This window comes from Arvicola amphibius, chromosome 3 (assembly GCF_903992535.2).
Source record: "Arvicola amphibius chromosome 3, mArvAmp1.2, whole genome shotgun sequence".
In the NCBI taxonomy this organism is placed as follows: domain Eukaryota; kingdom Metazoa; phylum Chordata; class Mammalia; order Rodentia; family Cricetidae; genus Arvicola; species Arvicola amphibius.
This window is the reverse complement of record NC_052049.1, coordinates 174,271,215-174,291,088: the sequence shown is the minus strand read 5'-3', so window position 1 is coordinate 174,291,088 and position 19,874 is coordinate 174,271,215. Positions and strand designations below refer to the sequence as shown.

At 47.3% G+C, this 19,874-nt stretch overlaps 1 protein-coding gene across 3 annotated transcripts; it reads right to left on the bottom strand.

Moving 5' to 3' along the window:
• Positions 1-2,061: 2,061 nt before the first annotated feature.
• Mon1a (MON1 homolog A, secretory trafficking associated) lies at positions 2,062-15,853 on the bottom strand. 3 transcript variants are annotated; one of them, XM_038324229.1, is made up of 7 exons: positions 15,579-15,853; positions 14,679-14,816; positions 6,761-6,900; positions 4,693-5,178; positions 3,213-3,978; positions 2,415-2,562; positions 2,062-2,329 (listed from the first exon to the last, which is right to left on the bottom strand). In XM_038324229.1, exons 2-7 carry the CDS (start codon positions 14,804-14,806, stop codon positions 2,189-2,191), a joined length of 1,809 nt encoding a protein of 602 aa, XP_038180157.1. In that variant the 5' UTR covers positions 14,807-14,816; positions 15,579-15,853; the 3' UTR covers positions 2,062-2,188. The 3 variants fall into 3 exon arrangements, with proteins under 3 accessions (XP_038180157.1, XP_038180159.1, XP_038180160.1); XM_038324231.1 differs by lacking the exon at positions 14,679-14,816; XM_038324232.1 differs by lacking the exons at positions 14,679-14,816; positions 15,579-15,853 and adding an exon at positions 15,345-15,492.
• Positions 15,854-19,874: the final 4,021 nt, after the last annotated feature.

The following is a 19,874-nucleotide window of genomic DNA, read 5'->3' as shown; positions in this document are numbered from 1 at the left end:
CCATGATGGTGACCCCCTCCCAGGACAATGCACCACTTGTGGGCGATTTGTTTATCAGCCGTGGAATCCACAGATTTGCTACTCTTCATATGAGGGTTCTGTAGGAACTTCAAGCAAGGTATGGGATCCTGCAGTGTTAAGTATAAGCACTCTTAAGATAAACTCATTTCAAATAGGTTTGGCCTATTGCTGTCTTAGGACTTATTTAACTACTCTGAGATCTTACTTGAAAAAGAATGCTAGCCTCTTTGCCCTCCATAGGCTCAGGTCTCTCTGAACATTGCTTCCGAGGGTTAGGAATAGTCTCCTTCTCTAACCCAGAAATCACTTTAGTGAAACTAGGGGTTTCTCTCTAACTGCAGTAACTAACCCTATCAGACTGCAGCCCCAAGTGACTCGCCCCGCTGTGGTTTTATCTGGACTTGCGGATTCTGCCAGTTCCACCGCAGAGCAGTTCTATCAGGTTCTTCTCTTTGCACCGCAGAGCGGTTCTTCTCTTTGCAGATGCTGGTGCCTCTATTAGGAATATCTCCTTTATTTGCCTGTCATCTAATCCTTGACCTCCAAATAGGCAAACCCCACCTACTGTCCTGGTACCATGCTTATCTGTGACCCCCTTTCCCTGTGCCTGAGCAGAAGGGATATCGAACCAGAGAGAAGCTGAATATCTACAGGTTTAGAGTAGCTACCAGAAGCACTTAGGGGTTAACTGCTGATCAACTAGGGATGTCTATCTTCACGTCACCCTGGTTCCAAAGTGTTGATCAGACATCACTAGTCAGGAGCAAGTTGAAGAAAAGCACAAAAGAGGCAGGAAAGAGATCTAGGGCATATGTGCAGGGTGTACACTGAGCCTGCTTCCAAGGGTCTTAGGGGCCTGGGAAGGTGGCCGGTTGCCATGTTAAGTCTAACACGATCTCGGATGAAACCAGTAACAAAATTATGCTGCCAATTAAGTACAGCTGTCACGGTGCCTCCTCAATGTGCTCCGTGTTAATTCATACATGTTCTCTGGTGTAGTTTTAGTGGCAAAAGTAATCGTGGCCCTATTTCCAGAGACTGCTTGAAGGTGGTTCTGACAGCCTGAGGACATTATCAAGCTATTCTCTTTAGTCAGCCTTTTGCTCCTCTGAGCAGTGAGATGGTTGGGTTGTAGCAGGACCAGGAGCGCTCCCAGGGTCTTACGGTAGAGTGAGTGGAGCCAATCCTTTGCTGCTGAGCCTAAGCGTGGAAAGTGTCCACAGGATCTCATGTAGGATGGGCTGAGAAAGAGGGTGACTGAGGACAGCCAGCATATCAAGTGACCTTAGGACAGATTTTCTTCCAAAGGCCCTACAGATCAAGTGGGCTTCCTCTGGCTCATTCTTTGGGGAGCTGTTCTGATGAAGTGGCTGGCAGAGATACAGGAACTAAGACAACCTTTTATGGGTAGACCTAAGCATTCTCCCCAGAGGCCTGTGGCTACAGAGGACCAGGTTGCCTTGCCAAGGGCTCCTACCCAGAAGCTGGCCCGGGTCATCTGCCTTGTCTTTCTCAGTCAGCCTGTGCTTAACTACAGCAGCCCATGAACGAGAGTGCTGGTGACGGAACTGTCCTTGGAAGCATGCTTCTGGTGGTCCCACCAAGGGCAGGCTGGCACTAGAGAAGACTGAGTATGGGTAAAGATGGGAGTGGATAAGGTACTTGTGAGCCCTTTACATACGGCAGGATTTCATGGACCCAAAACAGCCCCAACTGGAATCTGACTCCATATGAGGGGCCTGATGCTGGCAAAAGCTGGGAGGAGAGAGGCTCAAATGAACATGTGCCTCCCCCCCCCATATAAGGAATGTGTTGGGCCAGGAAGGATTTTGTATCTATATGTTAGAATGGATAAGTAAAAGAACCAGCGCCAGAGCTGGGTGTGGTGGCACACACCTTTATTCCCGGCACTCAAGAGTTTGAGGACAGCTTGGCCCACATAGTGAGCTCCTGACTGTTAAGGCTACATATCGAGTACTGCATAGAGTCTCAGAACCAACCAAGAAAGCAAACAAAGAACCAGTGGCAAAGCGCAACAAGTGTCTTTCTCAAAGCACTTTAATGCACGCACCAACCCACAGTCCCTGCCTGCTGGCTGGGCAGGAGAAGCCAGCCTCACCGGGAGGCTCTCACGGCTTCCCACGCCCAGTGTGCCTTCCCACTTCCATCAATAGGTGAGGGGTGTGAGGATGAAGAGCCGGTCTTCCTCTTTACGGATCCAGCGCATCAGCTTATGGATGGCACTGACAGCTGATGCCTTGGTTCCCAGTGGACTGTAGCACATGTAGAGCTCAAAGGCACCTGTCACCTGGAGGAGGGGGCAAAGGGTCATCACCTAGAAAAGACACGCCTCTTGTGGCATCTCCCCAGTATCTGCTCTAGGGCCACCTTACCCAGGCTAGGAGGTTCTCATTGGGGCCTGTATAGTAGATGGTCTTGAGTGGGCGAGAGGCATTGTGGGCGCGGCTGTGCAGGTACTGGTAGAGGCCCAGCAGCCGCTCCTGCTCCTCTTCACTGGTGTATGGGGCCTCGATCTCAGGACTGCAGATGGAGAAGTCGGTTCACAAAGGAATGCCTTTCACTGTCTTCTCAGGAGAGCTAGAAACACCTCTTTCTGGACAGGGAGGTTTTACTGCCTGTTCTCCCCAGGTGCTCCCCATGACAGGATATCATCTTCTGATTACAGAAGAACACCCAGGACAGACTGGACCCTGCCCCCCTGCCAGGTTCATAGTAACCCTTTGGTACCCTTCCTTGGAGAGGCTATTTCTGAGTTTAGGTACCTAACGGAGTAGAAAGCCTAAAGCTGAGGTGGTTTTCTGGGAAACCTTCTGAGCCAAAAGTGGGGGATGGGGAGGACATATCTGCCCAGCTCCTTTAGTGGAGGAGTGGGTGGGAAAAGGGTTCTGCATCCTGGCCTGGACCAAAATGACCCCAAAGGCAGAGTTGCTTCAGGGCAAAGGACCCGGGAAACCTCTGTTCCAGCTTCTTTCCCAAGTTGTTCCAGACCTCACATGTGTTGAAGTAGAGAGGTGTAAGCCCACCGAGTGATGCCCGAGGCAAACAGCCCCAGCATACCTGTACACTCTCAAAGGAGTGGTCAGTTTCAGGGCTGCATCTTAGGTCTTAGGACCAACCAGCCTCCCCCCATCTCTGCATCCTTGTTTCCCTGAAGCAGTGCCTCCTCTCACCTGGTGAAGAGTCCTGAGCTCTTTGACTTATAGAGGAAGTGACGAAGGTCAGGGATGCCCACTTGGGCAACGCTGTAGTAAGGTGTGCGCAGCGCCTCCCGCAGGGCCAAGTGGGCTCCCCGCTTTCGAAGGCGTTCCTGGAAGCGGCGGCGGCAGTCAGAGACTGCAAAGAAGTCTTCACGGTCAGTGGAGACCAGCAGCAGGCAGAGGTCGGTATCAGGTTCTAAGTAAGAGATGTGCGCGTGGAAGAAGCCGGCCGCATTGAACTTTGGCAGGCACACGGGGGTCCATGCCTCGCCCTCACGGAAGGATGAGGAGGAACTAATGAGGTTGAAAAGCAGGTGCAGGTCGATGGGATGCAGGAATTGGTCCTTGCGGCGCACCAGCGCCACCAGCTGGTTGCGGGCCAGCAGAATAGAAAAGACCAGGCTGCGAGCACGCGCCTGCTGCAGGCTGGCACTCACCGTGTCCCGCACTGCCGCTGCCAAGGGCAGGCAACGCGCGGCGCCCATCAGGAAACTCGGGTCTCGAGCCATTAGCTGCAGCAGGTTATCGGTGATTCGCTCCGAGCCTGAGAGCAGGCGCCGCAGGTCGTAGTTCTGCTTCTGCTGGAAGATGTGGCTCAGCTGCGCGCCAGTTAGAAGGCTCAGGATCTGGTAGTAGATGTACAGTAGCTCCTGTGCCAGCTCCTGGGCCGACTGCCGCGTGCGGGCCACCGCCACCAGCACCAGAGGGCTCCGGCGTACGAATACTACCTTGTAGCCATCTGAGGGTGTGGGCAGGGGGTCAGCTTCAGCCCTCCTCCCAGAAGCCCTCCCGGACAGGCTTTCCCAGTGGGCTTCACTTTCCAGGGTTTCCTTGCTGGGAGCTCTGAATTCAGTAGGGGCTTATTGATTGTGGGTAGTCAGTCACCTCTCTTCCCTGACTCCTGCTTCACAACCTGATCCTCCGACACACAAGCTCTTCAGGAAAACACATTCTTTGTTTGGTTTTTGAGACAGCGTCTCAAGTAGCCTACCTAGGTTGACCAGGGACTGGCTAATGCGGCAGAGGTTGATACTTCTGCCTCCACTTTCCAAGTGTTGGAATTTATAGGCAGATACACATCACCAGGCCCAGCTTATGAAAACACATTTCATGCTAAATGCTAACTCAATTGGCAAGGGATCTAAGCTAGATCTTTTTTAAAAATTTATTCATAATTTTTGTCACTGCCCCAAAGAACTGCCTTTAGTTCTGACCACAGCCCTGCCACCTCAGGAGGCTGCTACTGTTATCCCAGTTCAGTAAGAGCCCGAGGCTCAGAGAGATGGAAGGACTTTACTCTCAGGCAAATAGCACCACCCAGCTTTCTAGGTGTGTGTGTGTGTGTGTGTGTGTGTGTGTGTGTGTGTGTGTGTGTGTGCGCGTGCATGTAAAACCTGGTGTGAATAAACCCTGCCACTGGAGCCTTCCCCGCAACCCTCTTCAGGTGGCTCACCTGCATGGATGGAGCGAATGGCATTCTTGTCTGCCTCCAGGAAGGACACCAGAGCAACCATGACACCCATGGTGCTGGAAAGTGCTTCCTCAGACCCATAGCGAGAATACACGGGCTTCCCTGCCTCACTCAGTACAAACACATGCTTCTGGTGGAGGCGCCATGCCTCTGTAGCGTCCTCCTCATCCCCTTCAGTTGTGCCCTCTTGAGAAGGCTCTGTGGCTGGTCGTCCAGCTGCTCCCTGGGGCTCCTGCCAGTCTTCTGAGCTTCCTGGTAGCATTTCCTCCTGCAGGTCACGGGCTACCCCTGTCAGTTGGGTACTCAGCTCACTGAAGTCCTGGCTGATCTGGCGCATGTCTGTAGGCAGTGGCGGGGGACTTCCAGCATATTCTTTGGGGCTGTCCCCAGAAGCTTCTCTGTCTTCTGACTCTGTCAGGTCTTCATAGGAACGTGCATGGACAAACATGGCACCCTCCTGCCCCGCACCTGCAGACCAAAAGCACTGGAACTTAGAGGGGCAGCTGCTGGGAGACACTCAGCACTCACCAAGGAGATGTCTAGAGGGTCGCTGCCTGTCTTGATGGGCCCGAGCTACTGTCTACTCTACCACTGTCTCCCATGCATTATGCTCATCTACAGCCTAAAGGGCCTTGGTCTCAAGGCAGCAATAGAAACTGATATCTACCTACCCCTCACTAACATTGAACAGCTCACCCCCTTGCCCATCCCAAACATACTGGCCTTTATCCATCTGCGCTTTGGACCCCTCTACACACACACACACACACACACACACACATATCCAAGAGCTCTGCACCTGCTGTGCACCTGGATGGCATCCCCATCTCCCCATGTGGGTGAGTAGCTGTCACAATCCTGCTCTCAGGGAAGATGTAGTGACCTCCACCCCTGACCTCCACCCCCAGACACTATCATTTTCTCTCTTTGATTTCCTTTGGAACACTATCCAGTTATTGGTCACTACAGTGGTATCCCCTAAGAATACAAATTTAGCTATTAACCCTCTCCATCCATGAGGGAGGGCTACCATAGCCCCTGACCATTAGCCTGTGACTTCTCCAGGACAGGAGCTTCTCTTACATATTTTTGGGGTGCTGGAATCTAAGGACTGAGGCATACTAGGCAAGTACTTGACTGATGAGGTGAAGCCCTAACCCCTACTTAGTTTTCTTCTTCTGGAGATGCAGTCTTACTACATAGCCCTGGCTAGCCTGGTATTCATTATGTAGCCCCAGGCTGGCTGGCCATGATCTCACATTAATCCTGCTTCCACCCACAGCTGCTGGGATTACAGGTGGACACCACCATGTCGAGCTCTTTTTTTCCTTGTAAAATTCAGTTTGAATTTTTAAAAAATATTTATTTCTTTATTATGCATACAATATTTTGTCTGTGTGTATGCAGGCCAGAAGAGGGCACCAGACCTCATTACAGATGGTTGTGAGCCACCATGTGGCTGCTGGGAATTGAACTCAGGACCTTTGGAAGAGCAGGCAATGTTCTTAACCTCTGAGCCATCTCTCCAGCCCCTCAGTTTGAATTTTTATTAAAATATATTTTAGCCTCGCAATGGTGGCACATGCCTTTAATCCCAGCACTCAGGCAAAGGCAGGCAGAACTCTGTGTTTGAGGCCAGCCTGGTCTACAGAGTGGGCTCCAGGAAAGCTAGAGCTGTTATACAGAGAAACCCTGTCTCAAAAAAAAAACAAAAAAAAAAAAGAAAGACAAAAAAGAAAGAACACAAAAACAAAAAAAAGAAAAAAAGAAAGAAAAAGAACAACGATATTTTAAATACAAACTTTTAAGTAAGAGTGTCAAGAGAAGAAAGGAGGCGCCTTTCCTTATTTTTCTCATAAGGGACAGGTCCTCGCGGTTGTCTAGTGCAAATGGCAAGAAAGGTGAGATGGAAACAGCCCTGCTCTCTGCAGGGTTACCAGCAACAAACACCCAGTGAATGAGCAAATGCACAAGTGAGCAGGAAGAAGAGTCCTATGGGGCCCTACCTCCCCCTGGAGGCGTGGCTGAGAATTGCATGCTCTATCCATACCTGGCTCCGTTCCCTGGGTCAGTCCTGGCGTGGGGCTCTCAGCTCTCTCCATACTTTGGCCATCAGAAGGAGCCAATGTGCCATCAGGGCATTCACTGCTTCTTTTCCTCTGCATGTCAGCAGCCATCTTTGGGGCTGTCCTATGAGGTAAAAAACAAACAAACAAACAAACAAACAAATGCATCACGGAGGGCAAAGAAGTAAAGTGCTGGTAAACACTGGTGTAATTAATAGAGCTAAGCTTCTTACCAGGACCCCACTAAGTCAAATCCCTGGGAAATGACTTCTGAGTATTCTCTCACAAAAAAATTAAGTTTTAGCCAGGTGGTGGTGGGTCACGCCTTTAATCCTAGCACTTGGGAGGTAGAGGCAGGTGGATCTCTGTGAGTTTAAGGCCAGCCTCAGCTACAAAGTGAGTTCCAGGGCAGGGCAGCCAGGACTGTCTTGAAAAACTAATAGATAGATAGATAGATAGATAGATAGATAGATAGATAGATAGATAGATAGATAAGAAAGACAGGGTTTCACTGTGCAGCCTTGGCTGTCCTGGAACTCATTCTGTAGATGAGGCTGGCCTCGAACTCACAGAGATCCATGTGTCTTTGCTTCCTAAGTGCTGGGATTAAAGGCGTGCACCACCACATCTGTTTAAAAACACGCATTTTAACCTACATTTGAAATTACTTATTTAGAGTCAGGTGTGATGGTGCACACCCTTAATCCCAGCACTCGGGAGCCAAAGGTAGGTGGATCTCTGTCTCTGTGAGTTTGAGGCCAGCTTTGGTCTACAGAGTGAATTCCAGAACAGCCACAGCAGTCACACAGAGAAACTCTCTCAGAAAACTAAAAACAAACCAAAAAGAATTATTTAGAAGCTAGAGAGATGGTTCAGTAGGTAAGAACACTCGCTTTTGCAGAGGACCTGGGTTCCGTTCCCAGCACCCACATGGTGGCTCACAGCTGCCTGTAAGTCTAGGCCAGTTCAGGCACCAGGCACATATGTGGTGCCCATACATAAATGCAGGAACAAAGCACTCTCATAATCAAATAAAATAATAAATCCTTAAAATAATTAAAAGTAAAATAAACTATTTAGTGTGTGTGTGTGTGTGTGTGTGCGCGCGCGCGCGTGCGCGCGCACAGGTGCACATGTAAGGAGATCAAAGGACAACTTTGCAGAAGTCAGTTCTCCCTACCACTTTGTTTGAGGCACGGTCTCTCTTGTCTCTGTCACTGTGTGTTTTACTCAGGCTTCCTGCTGATTCTCCTGTCCTTTTCTCCTATCTTGTCCTAGATAAACTGACATTACAGATGTGCACCACTGATCCCAGATTTTCACATGTGGGTTCCAAGGACCAAACTCAAGTTTGGCAGCAAGTGCCTTTACCCACTGAATCATCTCATCAGCCCCTATATGCATTTTAAAAAGACAATGCACAATTTTTTATATATCGACTACAAATAAGATACACAAAGGAAGAGGACCAGAAGGAAGTAACACTGTCAGGACAACCACCAGTTTTTGTACAATAGCAGTTCCAGTACTTGGGAGGTTGAAGCAGAAGGATTGTTCAAAGTTTTCTGTCAGCCTGAAATACATAGTGAAACCCTGTCTCAAAAAAGTTCAAGTACAGTTAGAATGCTACAAAGTGTATGTAGATTAATTTATATGAGCTAAGAACTGAGGCTGAGAGTTTGTCTGGTGTTACTACAGGAGGGGAAAACTTGATATAGGAATTGAAACACTTCTGTAATGCTGCTTTCACTCCACGTTCTACTACAAATTTCCCCATGAAAAACTGAATTTACCATGGATGGGCTGCATGCCTTTGATTGCAGCACCAGGACTGCAAAGGCAGGTAGATCTCTGTGAATTTGAGGTCAGCTTGAACTACAAAGACAAGGTCCAGGCCAGCCAGAGTTACAAAAAGAGACACTGTCTTAAAAAAAAAAGGTTGGATGTGGTATTGCACATCTTTATCCCAGCACCTGGGAGGCAGAGGCAGGAGGATCTCTCTGGCCAGCCTGGTCAATGACGTAGTTAGTTCCAAGATTTCCAGAGCTAGGGGCTGGAGAGATGGCTCAGAGGTTAAGAGCATTGCCTGCTCTTCCAAAGGTCCTGAGTTCAATTCCCAGCAACCACATAGTGGCTCACAACCATCTGTAATGGGGTCTGGTGCCCTCTTCTGGCCTGCAGACATACACACAGACAGAATATTGTATACATAATAAATAAACAAATATTTAAAAAAAAGATTTCCAGAGTTACATAGAGGGTCCCTGTCTGAAAAAAAAATTTTTGAATTGATCAACAGGATTTTTTGTTTGTTTTTTTTTGTTTTTTGTTGTTGTTGTTTTTGTTTTTTGAGGCAGGGTTTCTCTGTGTAGTCCCGGCTGTCCCAGAACTCACTTTGTAGATTTGGGGTTGCAGGTTATTTGTGAGGTTTGTTATATGTATGCTGGATTTCAACTCCAGTCCTCACGGTTTTGAGAAAACACTCAACCACTGAGCTATCCCTCAAGCTCCTGTCTGGAAATAAGTCTGAGTAGCTTCCTTCCAAGCCCTGACCCATTCTACTAGCATCAGAACATGGCCTTCCACATGCTGTGGCATGGGAAACCGTAGCCAGGAGATTATGTATAAGCTCTTAAATACTTCAGAGTCAAAGCTGTCTAGGATTAGTGTCAAAGCTGAGGGGGCTGGGAAATGTGGAGAGTTCCGCAGACAAGTGCTGAGCAGTGAGGTTTCTGCCACAGCACTTCCAGGTCTCCTGTTCCCTCTGGAATCTGTCACATCCAGATGTGATTCCACCAACGACTCTCCAGATCAACTCACTTCACCCCGGAACAGTAACAGAAACTCCTGACATGTCCTCATTCTCCCTCCCCCTCTTCCAGCCCTTAGCCTATCTTTTTTTATTTTTTTTTTGGACCACGTCTCACTTTATGGCTAAGGCTGCTCTGCTTTCCTAAGGTTCACTAAGTAATAATATCCTGGAATATCTTGGCTTACTTTTCTTTCCTAAAGCACTTTCCACTCTTGGCTTCTAGTATACCACTCTCTTTCCTTAGTTCCCCTCCTGGTGGTTTCACTGGAACCTCCATTTCACTCTAGCTTGATCTGGAAAGCCCCATCCTGTCTCTCTCCAAACCCTGCCCTCTCACACTATCTCCCATAAAGGGAAGGCACCAAAAAGCCCAGTTCTGCATTCCTGGCGGCCTCAGCAGTTCCTCCCCTGAAGTTGCCAGCAGCCCACATACCTGCCTAAAGTGGACAGCTTTTGACCATACTTGGGCATAAACCCAGCTGTGGTGGACACGTCATCACCCCTCAGCTACAGGCTATGTAACCTCCCTGCTTCAGTTCAGACGCACGATTTCTCTGGCCTCAATCTCTCGGACTGGAGAACTCACCTGGGAGTTGCTTTGCTTAAATAAACCTGTTATTTTACTTTTTCAATTTGGCTTGATCTGGCTTACTGCATTGCCTTGGTGGAGAAACCTATTATTCATGGACAGAAAACTTATTTCATGGACTACTCATCTGAGCCTTTTTACAGTTCTAATTGGAGGGGCCCAGAGTTCAGTCCTTGCTTCTCCTCTGTCTTCATTCAGTGCCTCTGTGATCTCATTTTGGTCTTATAGTTTTAAATTACTTCTACACGTTAATGGATATGACTTTTGTTTCTAGCCCCAATCTTTCTTTTATTTACAGGTATACACACATAATGATTTAGTTTGCTATCTTAAGCTTATGCTTCCAAAACCAAGATCCCAATTTATCCTCTCTTTAAAGGATGTTCCTTAGCTGGGAGGTGGTGGTGCACACTTTTAATCCTAGTTCGAGGCAGCCTGGTCTACAAGAGCTAGTTCCAGGTGGGGCTCCAAAAGCTACAGAAACCTTGCTAGGAATGGTGGCACACACCCAAAATCCTAGCATTTGAAAATTGGAGGCCAGAGGCTCCAAGGTCATTCTAAGGTATAAAGCAAGCAAGTTCTGTCTTATCTAAGTGAGACCTTGTCTCAAAACAAAACAAAAAAACAAACATCAAACAAACAAACAAAAAACACCCAAAAACTGGGTGGTTGGAGATGGCTTAGCAGTTAAAAATATTTACTGCTGTTCTAGAAGACCCAAGTTTTGTTCCTAGGCCTACAACTGCCTATAACCTCCACTCCAAGAAGCAGATGTCCTCTTCTGGCCTCCACAGGGCGTGCACACAAGTGGCATACATTTACACAGACACACATGAATAAAATAATAATAAATCTTAAGGGGCTGGAGAGATGGCTCAGAGGTTAAGAGCATTGCCTGCTCTTCCAAAGGTCCTGAGTTCAATTCCCAGCAACCACATGGTGGCTTACGACCATCTGTAAAGGGGTCTGGTGCCCTCTTCTGGCCTGCAGATATACACACAGACAGAATATTGTATACATAATAAATAAATAAATATTTAAAAAAAATAATAAATCTTAAAAAAAAACAACCCAGTCCAACAGAGATATGAGGGATGGCTCAGTCCATGAAGTGTTTGCCTTGCAAACAAGAAGATATGAATCCCATCCCCAGAAACAATGTGAAGATGCTGGATTTAGGGCCACTTGTAATCCCAGTGCTGTGGAGGCAGACACAGGAGGATGCCTGGTGCTAGCATAATGAGCTTAGTCTCCATGAGGCCCTGTCTTTTAACACAAAACTGAGCATTGTGGCTCGGGCCTATAATCCCAAAACTTCATAGGCTAATGTCAGGAGGTTGCTGAAAGATTGGGGCTAGTCTGGGCTACAGAGTGAGACCTTATCTCAAAGACAGACAAACATTGCTTAGTTCAATCTTCATCTCTGCATAAAAAAAGCTCTACATAGTGATGTTCACTTCTAATCCTAGCGCTTGAGAAGTAGAGGCAGCAGCTTGGGATACCTAGCTCAAAAAATTAAAATAAGGGGCAGGGAAAAAATTAAAATATAATATAATGTAGGCAGAGGCTGTTGTTGTGGTACATGTCTGTAATCCCAGCACTTCAAAGGGTTGAGAAAAGAGTGTCACCATCAGTCATGAGTTTGTGGATATCCAGAACTACAGAGTGAATCCAAGGCCAGTGTAGCTACAGTGTCTCAATAAAACCCAAATTAGGGCTTAGAGATATAACCTCGTTGATAGAGTGCCTGCCTATAATACAAACTCTGGGTTTGAGTCCTGCACTATATAAAACCATGTATGGAACTGGGGAGAGAGCCCAATTGCTAAAGCACTTGCCAGTTAAGCTTAAGAACCAGAGTTGAATCCCTTGTAAAAAAAAAAAAAAAAAAGCTGGGTAAGATGGGTGGGTGGTGGGGGCACATGCCTTTAACTCAGCACTCGGGAGGCAGAAACAGGCGGATGTCTGTGAATTCAAGGCCAGCCTGGTCTACAGAGTAGAGGAGGATAGCCAAGGCTACCCAGAGAAACCTTGTCTCAAAGAAAAACCAAAAAGAGAGAGGGATTTTTTTTTCTGTTTTTGCAGAGGACTGCAATTCATTTCCCGGGACCCATGTTGGGTGGCTCACAACAACCAGCTCCTAGGGGACCCAATGTTCTCTTTTGGCCTCAGGTGCCCATACACACAAATGTATACACACTCATATACATGAATAAAAGCTAACTCTTTAAATAAACAGGTGTAGTGACACACCTGAATTTCAACTCTTGGGAGGTGGAGGCAAGAGGATCATAAGTTAATTTCTTTAACTATATGAGTTTGAAGTCAACCTGGGATATAATGTCTCAAAAACACAGTAAGTGGGGGCTTAAGAGATGGCTCAGCAGTTTAAATCAGAGTATATATACTTTTAGAGAAGACTTGGGCTTGATTCCCAGCATCCAGGTTAGGCAGTAGACAACTGCTTCTAACTCCAGCCTCAGTGGCTCCAATGCCCTCTTCTGGCCTCTTTGGGTACTACACTCACATGCAAAACTTCCCCTCCTCCACATAAACATATAATTAAATAAAATTAAAATCTTAAAAATGAGTAAATAGTGGGAGGAAGACAGCAAGACAAAAATGGTTACTTTCACAGAATAACTTAATAATGTTAAGTGATAAATGCTTGTATCTAATAGTTGATAATTTCTTTTTCTTTTTCTTTTTTTTTTTTTTTCAAGATAGGGCTTCTCTGTGTAGCCCCGGCTGTCTTGGAACTCATTCTGTAAACCAGGCTGGCCTTGAACCCAGAGATCCACCAACTTCTGCCTCCCGAGCGCTGGGAATAAAGGTGTGCGCCACCATACTGGGTTCAATAGGTGACCATTTCTTATCAATTCTGTGATTATCTGATCGGTCCAAGCCACCATTATCTCTCTAGCAAATCATTGCCACAACCTCCTTACCAGTCCTGATGTGTCCCACCACTTCTGCCCTGGCATTCAAGGTGAGACTCTGGAAACAGGTCAGGTGACATCATTCCTCTGCTCACAGGTCTGTAATACCTTCACCTCACTTAGCAAGAAAATCAGCTTCCTTCTGAAGGCACACAAGGCCCTTCCCCCTTATTTCTCCAAGCTTATTTTCTGCCCTTCCTTCCCACCCCTTTGCTACATCAGCTCAGCTTATCCTGAACACCTCTTCACATAACCTTTGCCCCTTACTCTACCCTCACCCGGTTTCCTTTATAGCCCTTTCTAGGCTAGTCCATGACTCACTCCCTCACTTCAGCTTGTTGCTGAAGCACCTTACCAGAGAGGCCTTTCCCACAATAAACCTCTTCACTCTGGTTTTTTTTTTCTAGATTGAAGGCTACCTTCCAAGTGGCCTGCTACATGAGACATATGCAGGAGAATTAAACCAACATTTAATGAATAAATATCTTTGGCAGAGAAAGAAAATGAAAGGTCTGTGACAAACACCAGCTCACAGGTACCTGGGATCAGGCAAGAAAATCTTTGTCTATAGAGACAGCTTGTCTTTGAAAGTAATCAAGTCTTCAAGAAAAACAGCTCTGTAGTTAGAGGGACTGGTTTTACTGGTCTCAGTTTTCTCACTTATAAAATGGTAGGGAATGGAAGCCGGACAGTGGTGGCACATGCCTTTAATCCCAGCACTTGGGAGGCAGAGGCAGGCAGATCTCTGTGAGTTCGAGGCCAGTCTGGTCTCAGAGCAAGTTCCAGGACACCAGAGCTGTTGTTACACAGAGAAATCCTGCCTGAAATAAATAATTAATTAATTAAAGCAAGCAAGCAAGCTATGGAATGGAGATATCCTTCAAACAGCTGCCTCTGATTTATAGGGTGGTAAGATTAAATGAGATAACACACGTGATCTGGCTATATAGAGCAGGCATATCATATACTCAGTTGCTGTTATTAGTACATTGTGGTCATTCTTAGCATTCAGACTGCCAGATCCGGTGGTCTCTGTCCTGCAAATGGATTTGGGAATTTGCTCAGTAAGCCAGGACCTAATGGATAACCTTAGGAAGCCAAGTGAACTCCCGTTTGAAGGCTCCCCCACAACCCCCACCCAATGTCAGGTCAAAGAGTTATCCATGCACCTCAGCCTCAGAGTAACAAGCAAACTGGCTGATCTCTGGCTCTTCCAAGTTTACCCCCTGGGTTTGCATAACTCCCCTCTTTGTGGTCTTGTTCTTCTGGTTTAAAGATCCAAACAAGTTCTACACCAGCTTCACTCTGTCAGTATGCCTTTTATGCTTCCCGTAAGAAGCCCAGTGTTCTGAGTGTACCCAGCCTGGTACCTGCCTGGGGAAGGATCAGGGTCAGCTGTCTAGAGCTAGCAGATGCTTTTCTCACAACAGTTCCTCTGCCATGTAAAATCACACAGCATCTTTATCCTCTCCGAGGTCAGACTTGGTGAAGCAAACAGCTTTCTGGACACCCACCCTCTCAGGCAGGAAGGTGGAGTGGATCAGGTCAAAACCACCTCTCACCTCCACTGGAGCTTTAACTTTTGCAGCTGACGCCCCTGGAAAACTGGGCCTGAAGCAGTTAGGCATGAAGCTCCAGAAATCTCCACAGGAACACTTTTAGGCAGCTCCTCTAAATGTCCGCAGGGCATGCAACTTTTCCTAGAAGCGCCCAGTAGAGCCTGTGAGTGATGCCACCGAATGAACTGGTGTTATCCTCCCTCAGAGGGCTCCTGAGAGGGGAGGGTCTTGCAAAAGCCCCTTCTTACTGGCTCCTAACCACCTTGATTCTCCTCCCCGTTCTGACAGGCTACGCCTTTGGCCTTGACCGTTTGGTCTACCCGGGAGGGTGAAGCAGAATGTTTGACGGAAGAGGCCAGTTGAGGCTGTGCTGTGGGTGTTTGGGCAGGACGCCTACTTTACACTGAGCCTAGCCTGATCCTGGTCACCTCTGGAGGCCACTCCCCTTCCTGACAAAGGCTGCTCACGTTTCCCAAGCAAACTCCAGCCCAGAAAGGGCTGGCTCACCTAGTGTAAGGGCAGCCTCGTTATCTGAGAAAGGACACCCTTGAGAACGAAGTCGCAAGTCTACGACCCTTCCATGAGCTGCCTTGCTCACTCCACATCTCTGTCGCTGTTTAAGAGACCTCTAAGGGCCGAATACGTCCGAACTGGGGGTTGGTGTCTTACCCAGCTACTGCTGCCTATGGGACATTGCCCTCCCGGCCAAAGAATGAGTTCTCGCCTCATCATTCATATTGCCCAGTTGGGGCCAGCTGGCTGAAGGACCCCAAAGAGACGCAGTGCTCCTACCGGTGCAGTAGATGGCCGGGACCCCCCAGTTTTCAAGCCCCTCCCTCTAAAGATGACAGCTTGCCCGCCTCTTGCCGCCCCCAGGCCACGTGGGTTGGCAGTCGAACTCACCTGTTTCTTGGGGGAACACAGGACCTACGGAGGGTGCCAGTCACTGCCCTCTCCCAGACCCCTGGGGGGATATGAGTGTCCAGCCGTGCCTGGCCTGAGGGTGCAACTTCGTGGGGCTACCGCCCCTGGAGGATACAGACATGGCCACAGCGGATGAACCGATCTCTCCTGCTCACCCTTAACCGGTCACCGGCGCAGGAAGACAGCTTTCACCGGCCTCTGGTGGAGGAGGCCCGGTTCCAGCCGCTTGGCCAGTCCCAGCCCGCCCCTCAGTGCATTGTGGGAAATGTAGTCCGTAGCTCTCCGCAGCCTAAGCACTGCGGGAGCCGTTCCGGGCTCCGGAGCCCGGCAGAGCCAGAGGCGGGGTCTGACCCAGGTCCCGGGTTGCCTCACCTGGCACCGCCTTCTTCCGTGTCTTAGAGGCCGGACCCCACCCCTCCCCCAAAGCGCCCTAGAGGTTTGCTTCAAGGGACTATAAAGGACCTCGGTGTTTCCCCACTGATCGTAGGAGGAAAATGTGATTTTAGGAAATTGGATAAATGTCGTTAGTGAACCCAGCCACACTGATGGATGTAGACATCGAAAAGGCGCACTAATTGTTGCTTTAAAAAACTGTTGCTTACCCAGGTCTCAGTATATTAGTATAAGAATCTAGAAGGCGCAGTTCTCAAGGCTTCGCATAGACTGACCTGGGATGCTTTTAAAAAACATTAACGCTCGGACACCATCCCTAGAGATTTTTACTTAATTGGATTAATGTGGGGAACAAAGCATCGGATTTATATTTTAAAGCTCCCGGGTGATTTCTAAGGATAAGGAACCACTGCTTGTAATTTTCTAGGCACAAAGTAGCAAAACAAGAGAACAAGTTTTCCTAGCAGTCCTTACTTTTGTTTGGAGAACAGTTTAAAGAAGCAAAGGCATGACAATAGTATATTTCATATTTTCTCACTTCCGTTTGCTCACTTCTTTAGCTTCACGGTTAACTATCCCAATAGTTCTGGGTGAAGAATGGAAGTCAGAAATCTCTGACCCTTCCTTGCTGTTGGACAAGCACCCTCAGGTTGTCCGTCCCCTGAGTCTCAGTCGTCACATCAGGAAGTTGGAAAGATCTGTGTCCCTGGGTTTCTTTTGTTTTGTTTTTTTTGTTTTTGTTTTTGTTTTTTTTTTCTGTGCCGTTCGGAGCCTGTCTCCACGATACCGGTATATGTATGACTGAGGTGGTGACAAAGCTGTGATCTTTTACTGGAGACAGATTTGCATAGGGTGATTAGAGCTTGGCAAGTTCCCATGTGAGAGTTCATTCCCTTAGATTGGAGTGGAACTTCTCCAACTCTCCACAGGTCTTTGAGGATTTTCCCTCTTTCTGAGCCCAGGGTTCCAGGTTCCCTACCTTGAGTCAAATATAATTTATACAGTTTTGTTCTATATACTTAATTTCATATTATTTCATTGCAGAATTGTTTCGAGATATTTGATTACACTATGTAAAGATGTGTCACTGTGATTGGTTTAATAAAAAGTTAAATGGCCAATAGCTAGGCAGGGAGGATAGGCAGAATTTCCAGGTGGAGAGAGAGAAAGGAGGAGGAACCCAGGCTCAGAGAGAGATGCCAGAGGAAACAGAAGGTACAAGATAGAAGAGAGCTGGGCAGTGGTGGTGCATGCCTTTAATCCCAGCACTCAGGAGGCAGAGGAAAGCAGATCTCTGTGAGTTCAAGGCCAGCCTGGTCTATAAGAGCTAGTTCCAGGACAAACTCCAAAGCTACAGAGAAACCCTGTCTCAGAAAAAAAAAAAAAAGATGGAAGAGAGGTAATAGCATGTGATAGAATATAGAATAAAATAAATGGGTTTATTTAAATTGTAGGAGCTAATTAGAACAAGCCTATGCTGTAGGCCACACTTTTATAATTAAATTTTCATTAATTTTGTACTCCGTGTCATTATTTGGGAGCTGCTGGCAGGACAGAGAAATACTCATTACAAAGGAGTGTAAGGCAAGAATTTTCTTTGTGTGATGATGGGGATTGAACCCAGAGCCTTGCCCATGCCAACAAGTACTCTACCATTGAGCCTTAGCCCTAACTCTAGAACAGTGGTTCTCAACCTGTGGGTCTCAACCCCTTAGGGTGGCATATCAGCTATTTATATTATGATTCATAACAATAACAAAATTACAGTTATAAAGTAGCAACAAAAATAATTTTATGGTTGGAGTCCCCACAACATGAGAAATTGTGTTAAAGGGTCTCAGCATTAGGAAGGTTGAAAACCACTGCTCTAAACTGGCGGTGGTGGCGCACGCCTTTAATCCCAGCACTCTGGAGGCAGAGGCAGGTGGATCTCTGTGAGTTCGAGGCCAGCCTGGTCTACAAGAGCTAGTTCCAGGTTAGGTTCCAAAGCCACAGAGAAACCCTGTCTTGAAAAAAAAAAAAAAAAAAAAAAAAAGAAAAAAGAAAAAAAAGAAAAAAAGAAAGAAAGAAAAAAAAAGAAAAATATTGCTCTTGAAGATCTTTTTCCCCAGTTTTTTGAGACAGGGTTTCTCTGTGTAGCTCTGGCTGTCCTGGAACTCACTCTGAAGATCAGGCTGGACTTGAACTCAGAGACCTGCCTGTCTCTACTTCCCAAGTGCTGGGATTAAAGGCTTGTGCCATCCCCATCCGGCTCAGGCTCAGAGTCTCATTCTTTTTTTCTGTGTATATGTATGTTCTGTGTTGCTGTATGTGCACATATGCAGGTGACTATGTGCAGGTGTTGTGTGTAGGCCAGAGGTCTACAATGGGTGTTATTCTAATCAGCTTCAGCTGTCAAGTTGACACAGCCCACAGTCAACTGAAAAGCAAGTCTCAACAAGGGACTTCCCAGATCGTACGAACCATGAGCATGTCTGTAGGGAATTGGGTTTTTTGTTTGTTTGGTTGGTTTTTGGTTTTTCAGGACAGTGTTTCTTTGGAGCCTGTCCTGGAACTAGTTCTTGTAGATCAAACTGGCCTTGAACTCACAGAGATCCGCCTGCCTCTGCCTACCGAGTGCTGGGATTAAAGGCGGGGCCCCACCACTTCCCGGTGTGGGAATTGTTTTTATTGTTAACTGCTGTAGGAATGCCCAACCCATTATGGTCAGTACTATTCCAGGGCAGGTGATCCAGGGCTATGTAAGAAAGCTAACTAAACATGAGTAGGTAATCCAGCGAGCAGCATGTGTTCCTTCATGGTTTCTGCTTTGAGTTTCTGCTCTGCCTTCCCTCAAGGATTAACTGTAACCTGTAAAACTGAAACAAACCCTTTCCTTCCCTAAGCTGCCTTCGGTCAGATGTTCTATACCAGCAGCAGAAAGGAATCTAGAACAGGCATCTTCCTTGAGGTTTCTCCACTTTAGTTTTTGAGACAGGGCCTCTCATTGGATCTGGCATTCACAGTTGATTAGACTGGCTTGGCCAGACAGCTTCAGGGATCTATCTGAACCTGTTGCCCCAGCACTGGGGTTAAATATGCCCACCAATGAGGTTGGCTTTTACATAAGTGTTGCTCATGCTTCTGGAACAAGTACTTTGCCCACTGAGTCATTACTTTCCCCAGCCCTTACTCTTGTTCCTAAGCACAAAAGCTCCATCAGATATGAGTACCGGATTCACAGAGCACTCAGACAAGTGACCATACATACACACATTTATAAGATTTGTGCTTAAACACTCTTAGAGGCAAGCCACTATGGCTACTTATTAAATCATCTTGTTTGTTTGAAGACATATTACATGTAGCCCAGGCTTACATGCACTTCTTTTACTTTTTTTTAAAATTATGTGTACAGTATTCTAGCTGGCATGTATGCCTACAGGCCAGAAGAGGGCACCAGACCTCATTACAGATGGTTGTGAGCTACCATGTGGTTGCTGGGAATTGAACTCAGGACCTTGGGAAGAGCAGGCAATACTCTTAACCGCTGAGCTATCTCTCCAGCCCCCTGACATGCACTTTTTTTTGGTTTTTTGAGACAGGGTTTCTCTGCAGCTTTAGAGCCTGTCCTGGAGCTAGCTCTTGTAGACCGGGCTGGTCTCGAACTCACAGAGATCCGCCTGCCTCTGCCTCCCGAGTGCTGGGATTAAAGGCGTGTGCCACCACCGCTTCTGACATGCACTTCTGATCCTCCTGTTTCTACCTCCCAAAATGTTGATTACAATGAGTGAGAATTTTTTTTTCTTCCTGTGCACAGGCAGAGAGATGTAAATCCCAGGCCAGCTTTTCTACAAGGGAGTTCCAGGACAACCAGAGCTATATAATGAAACCCTTTCTCAA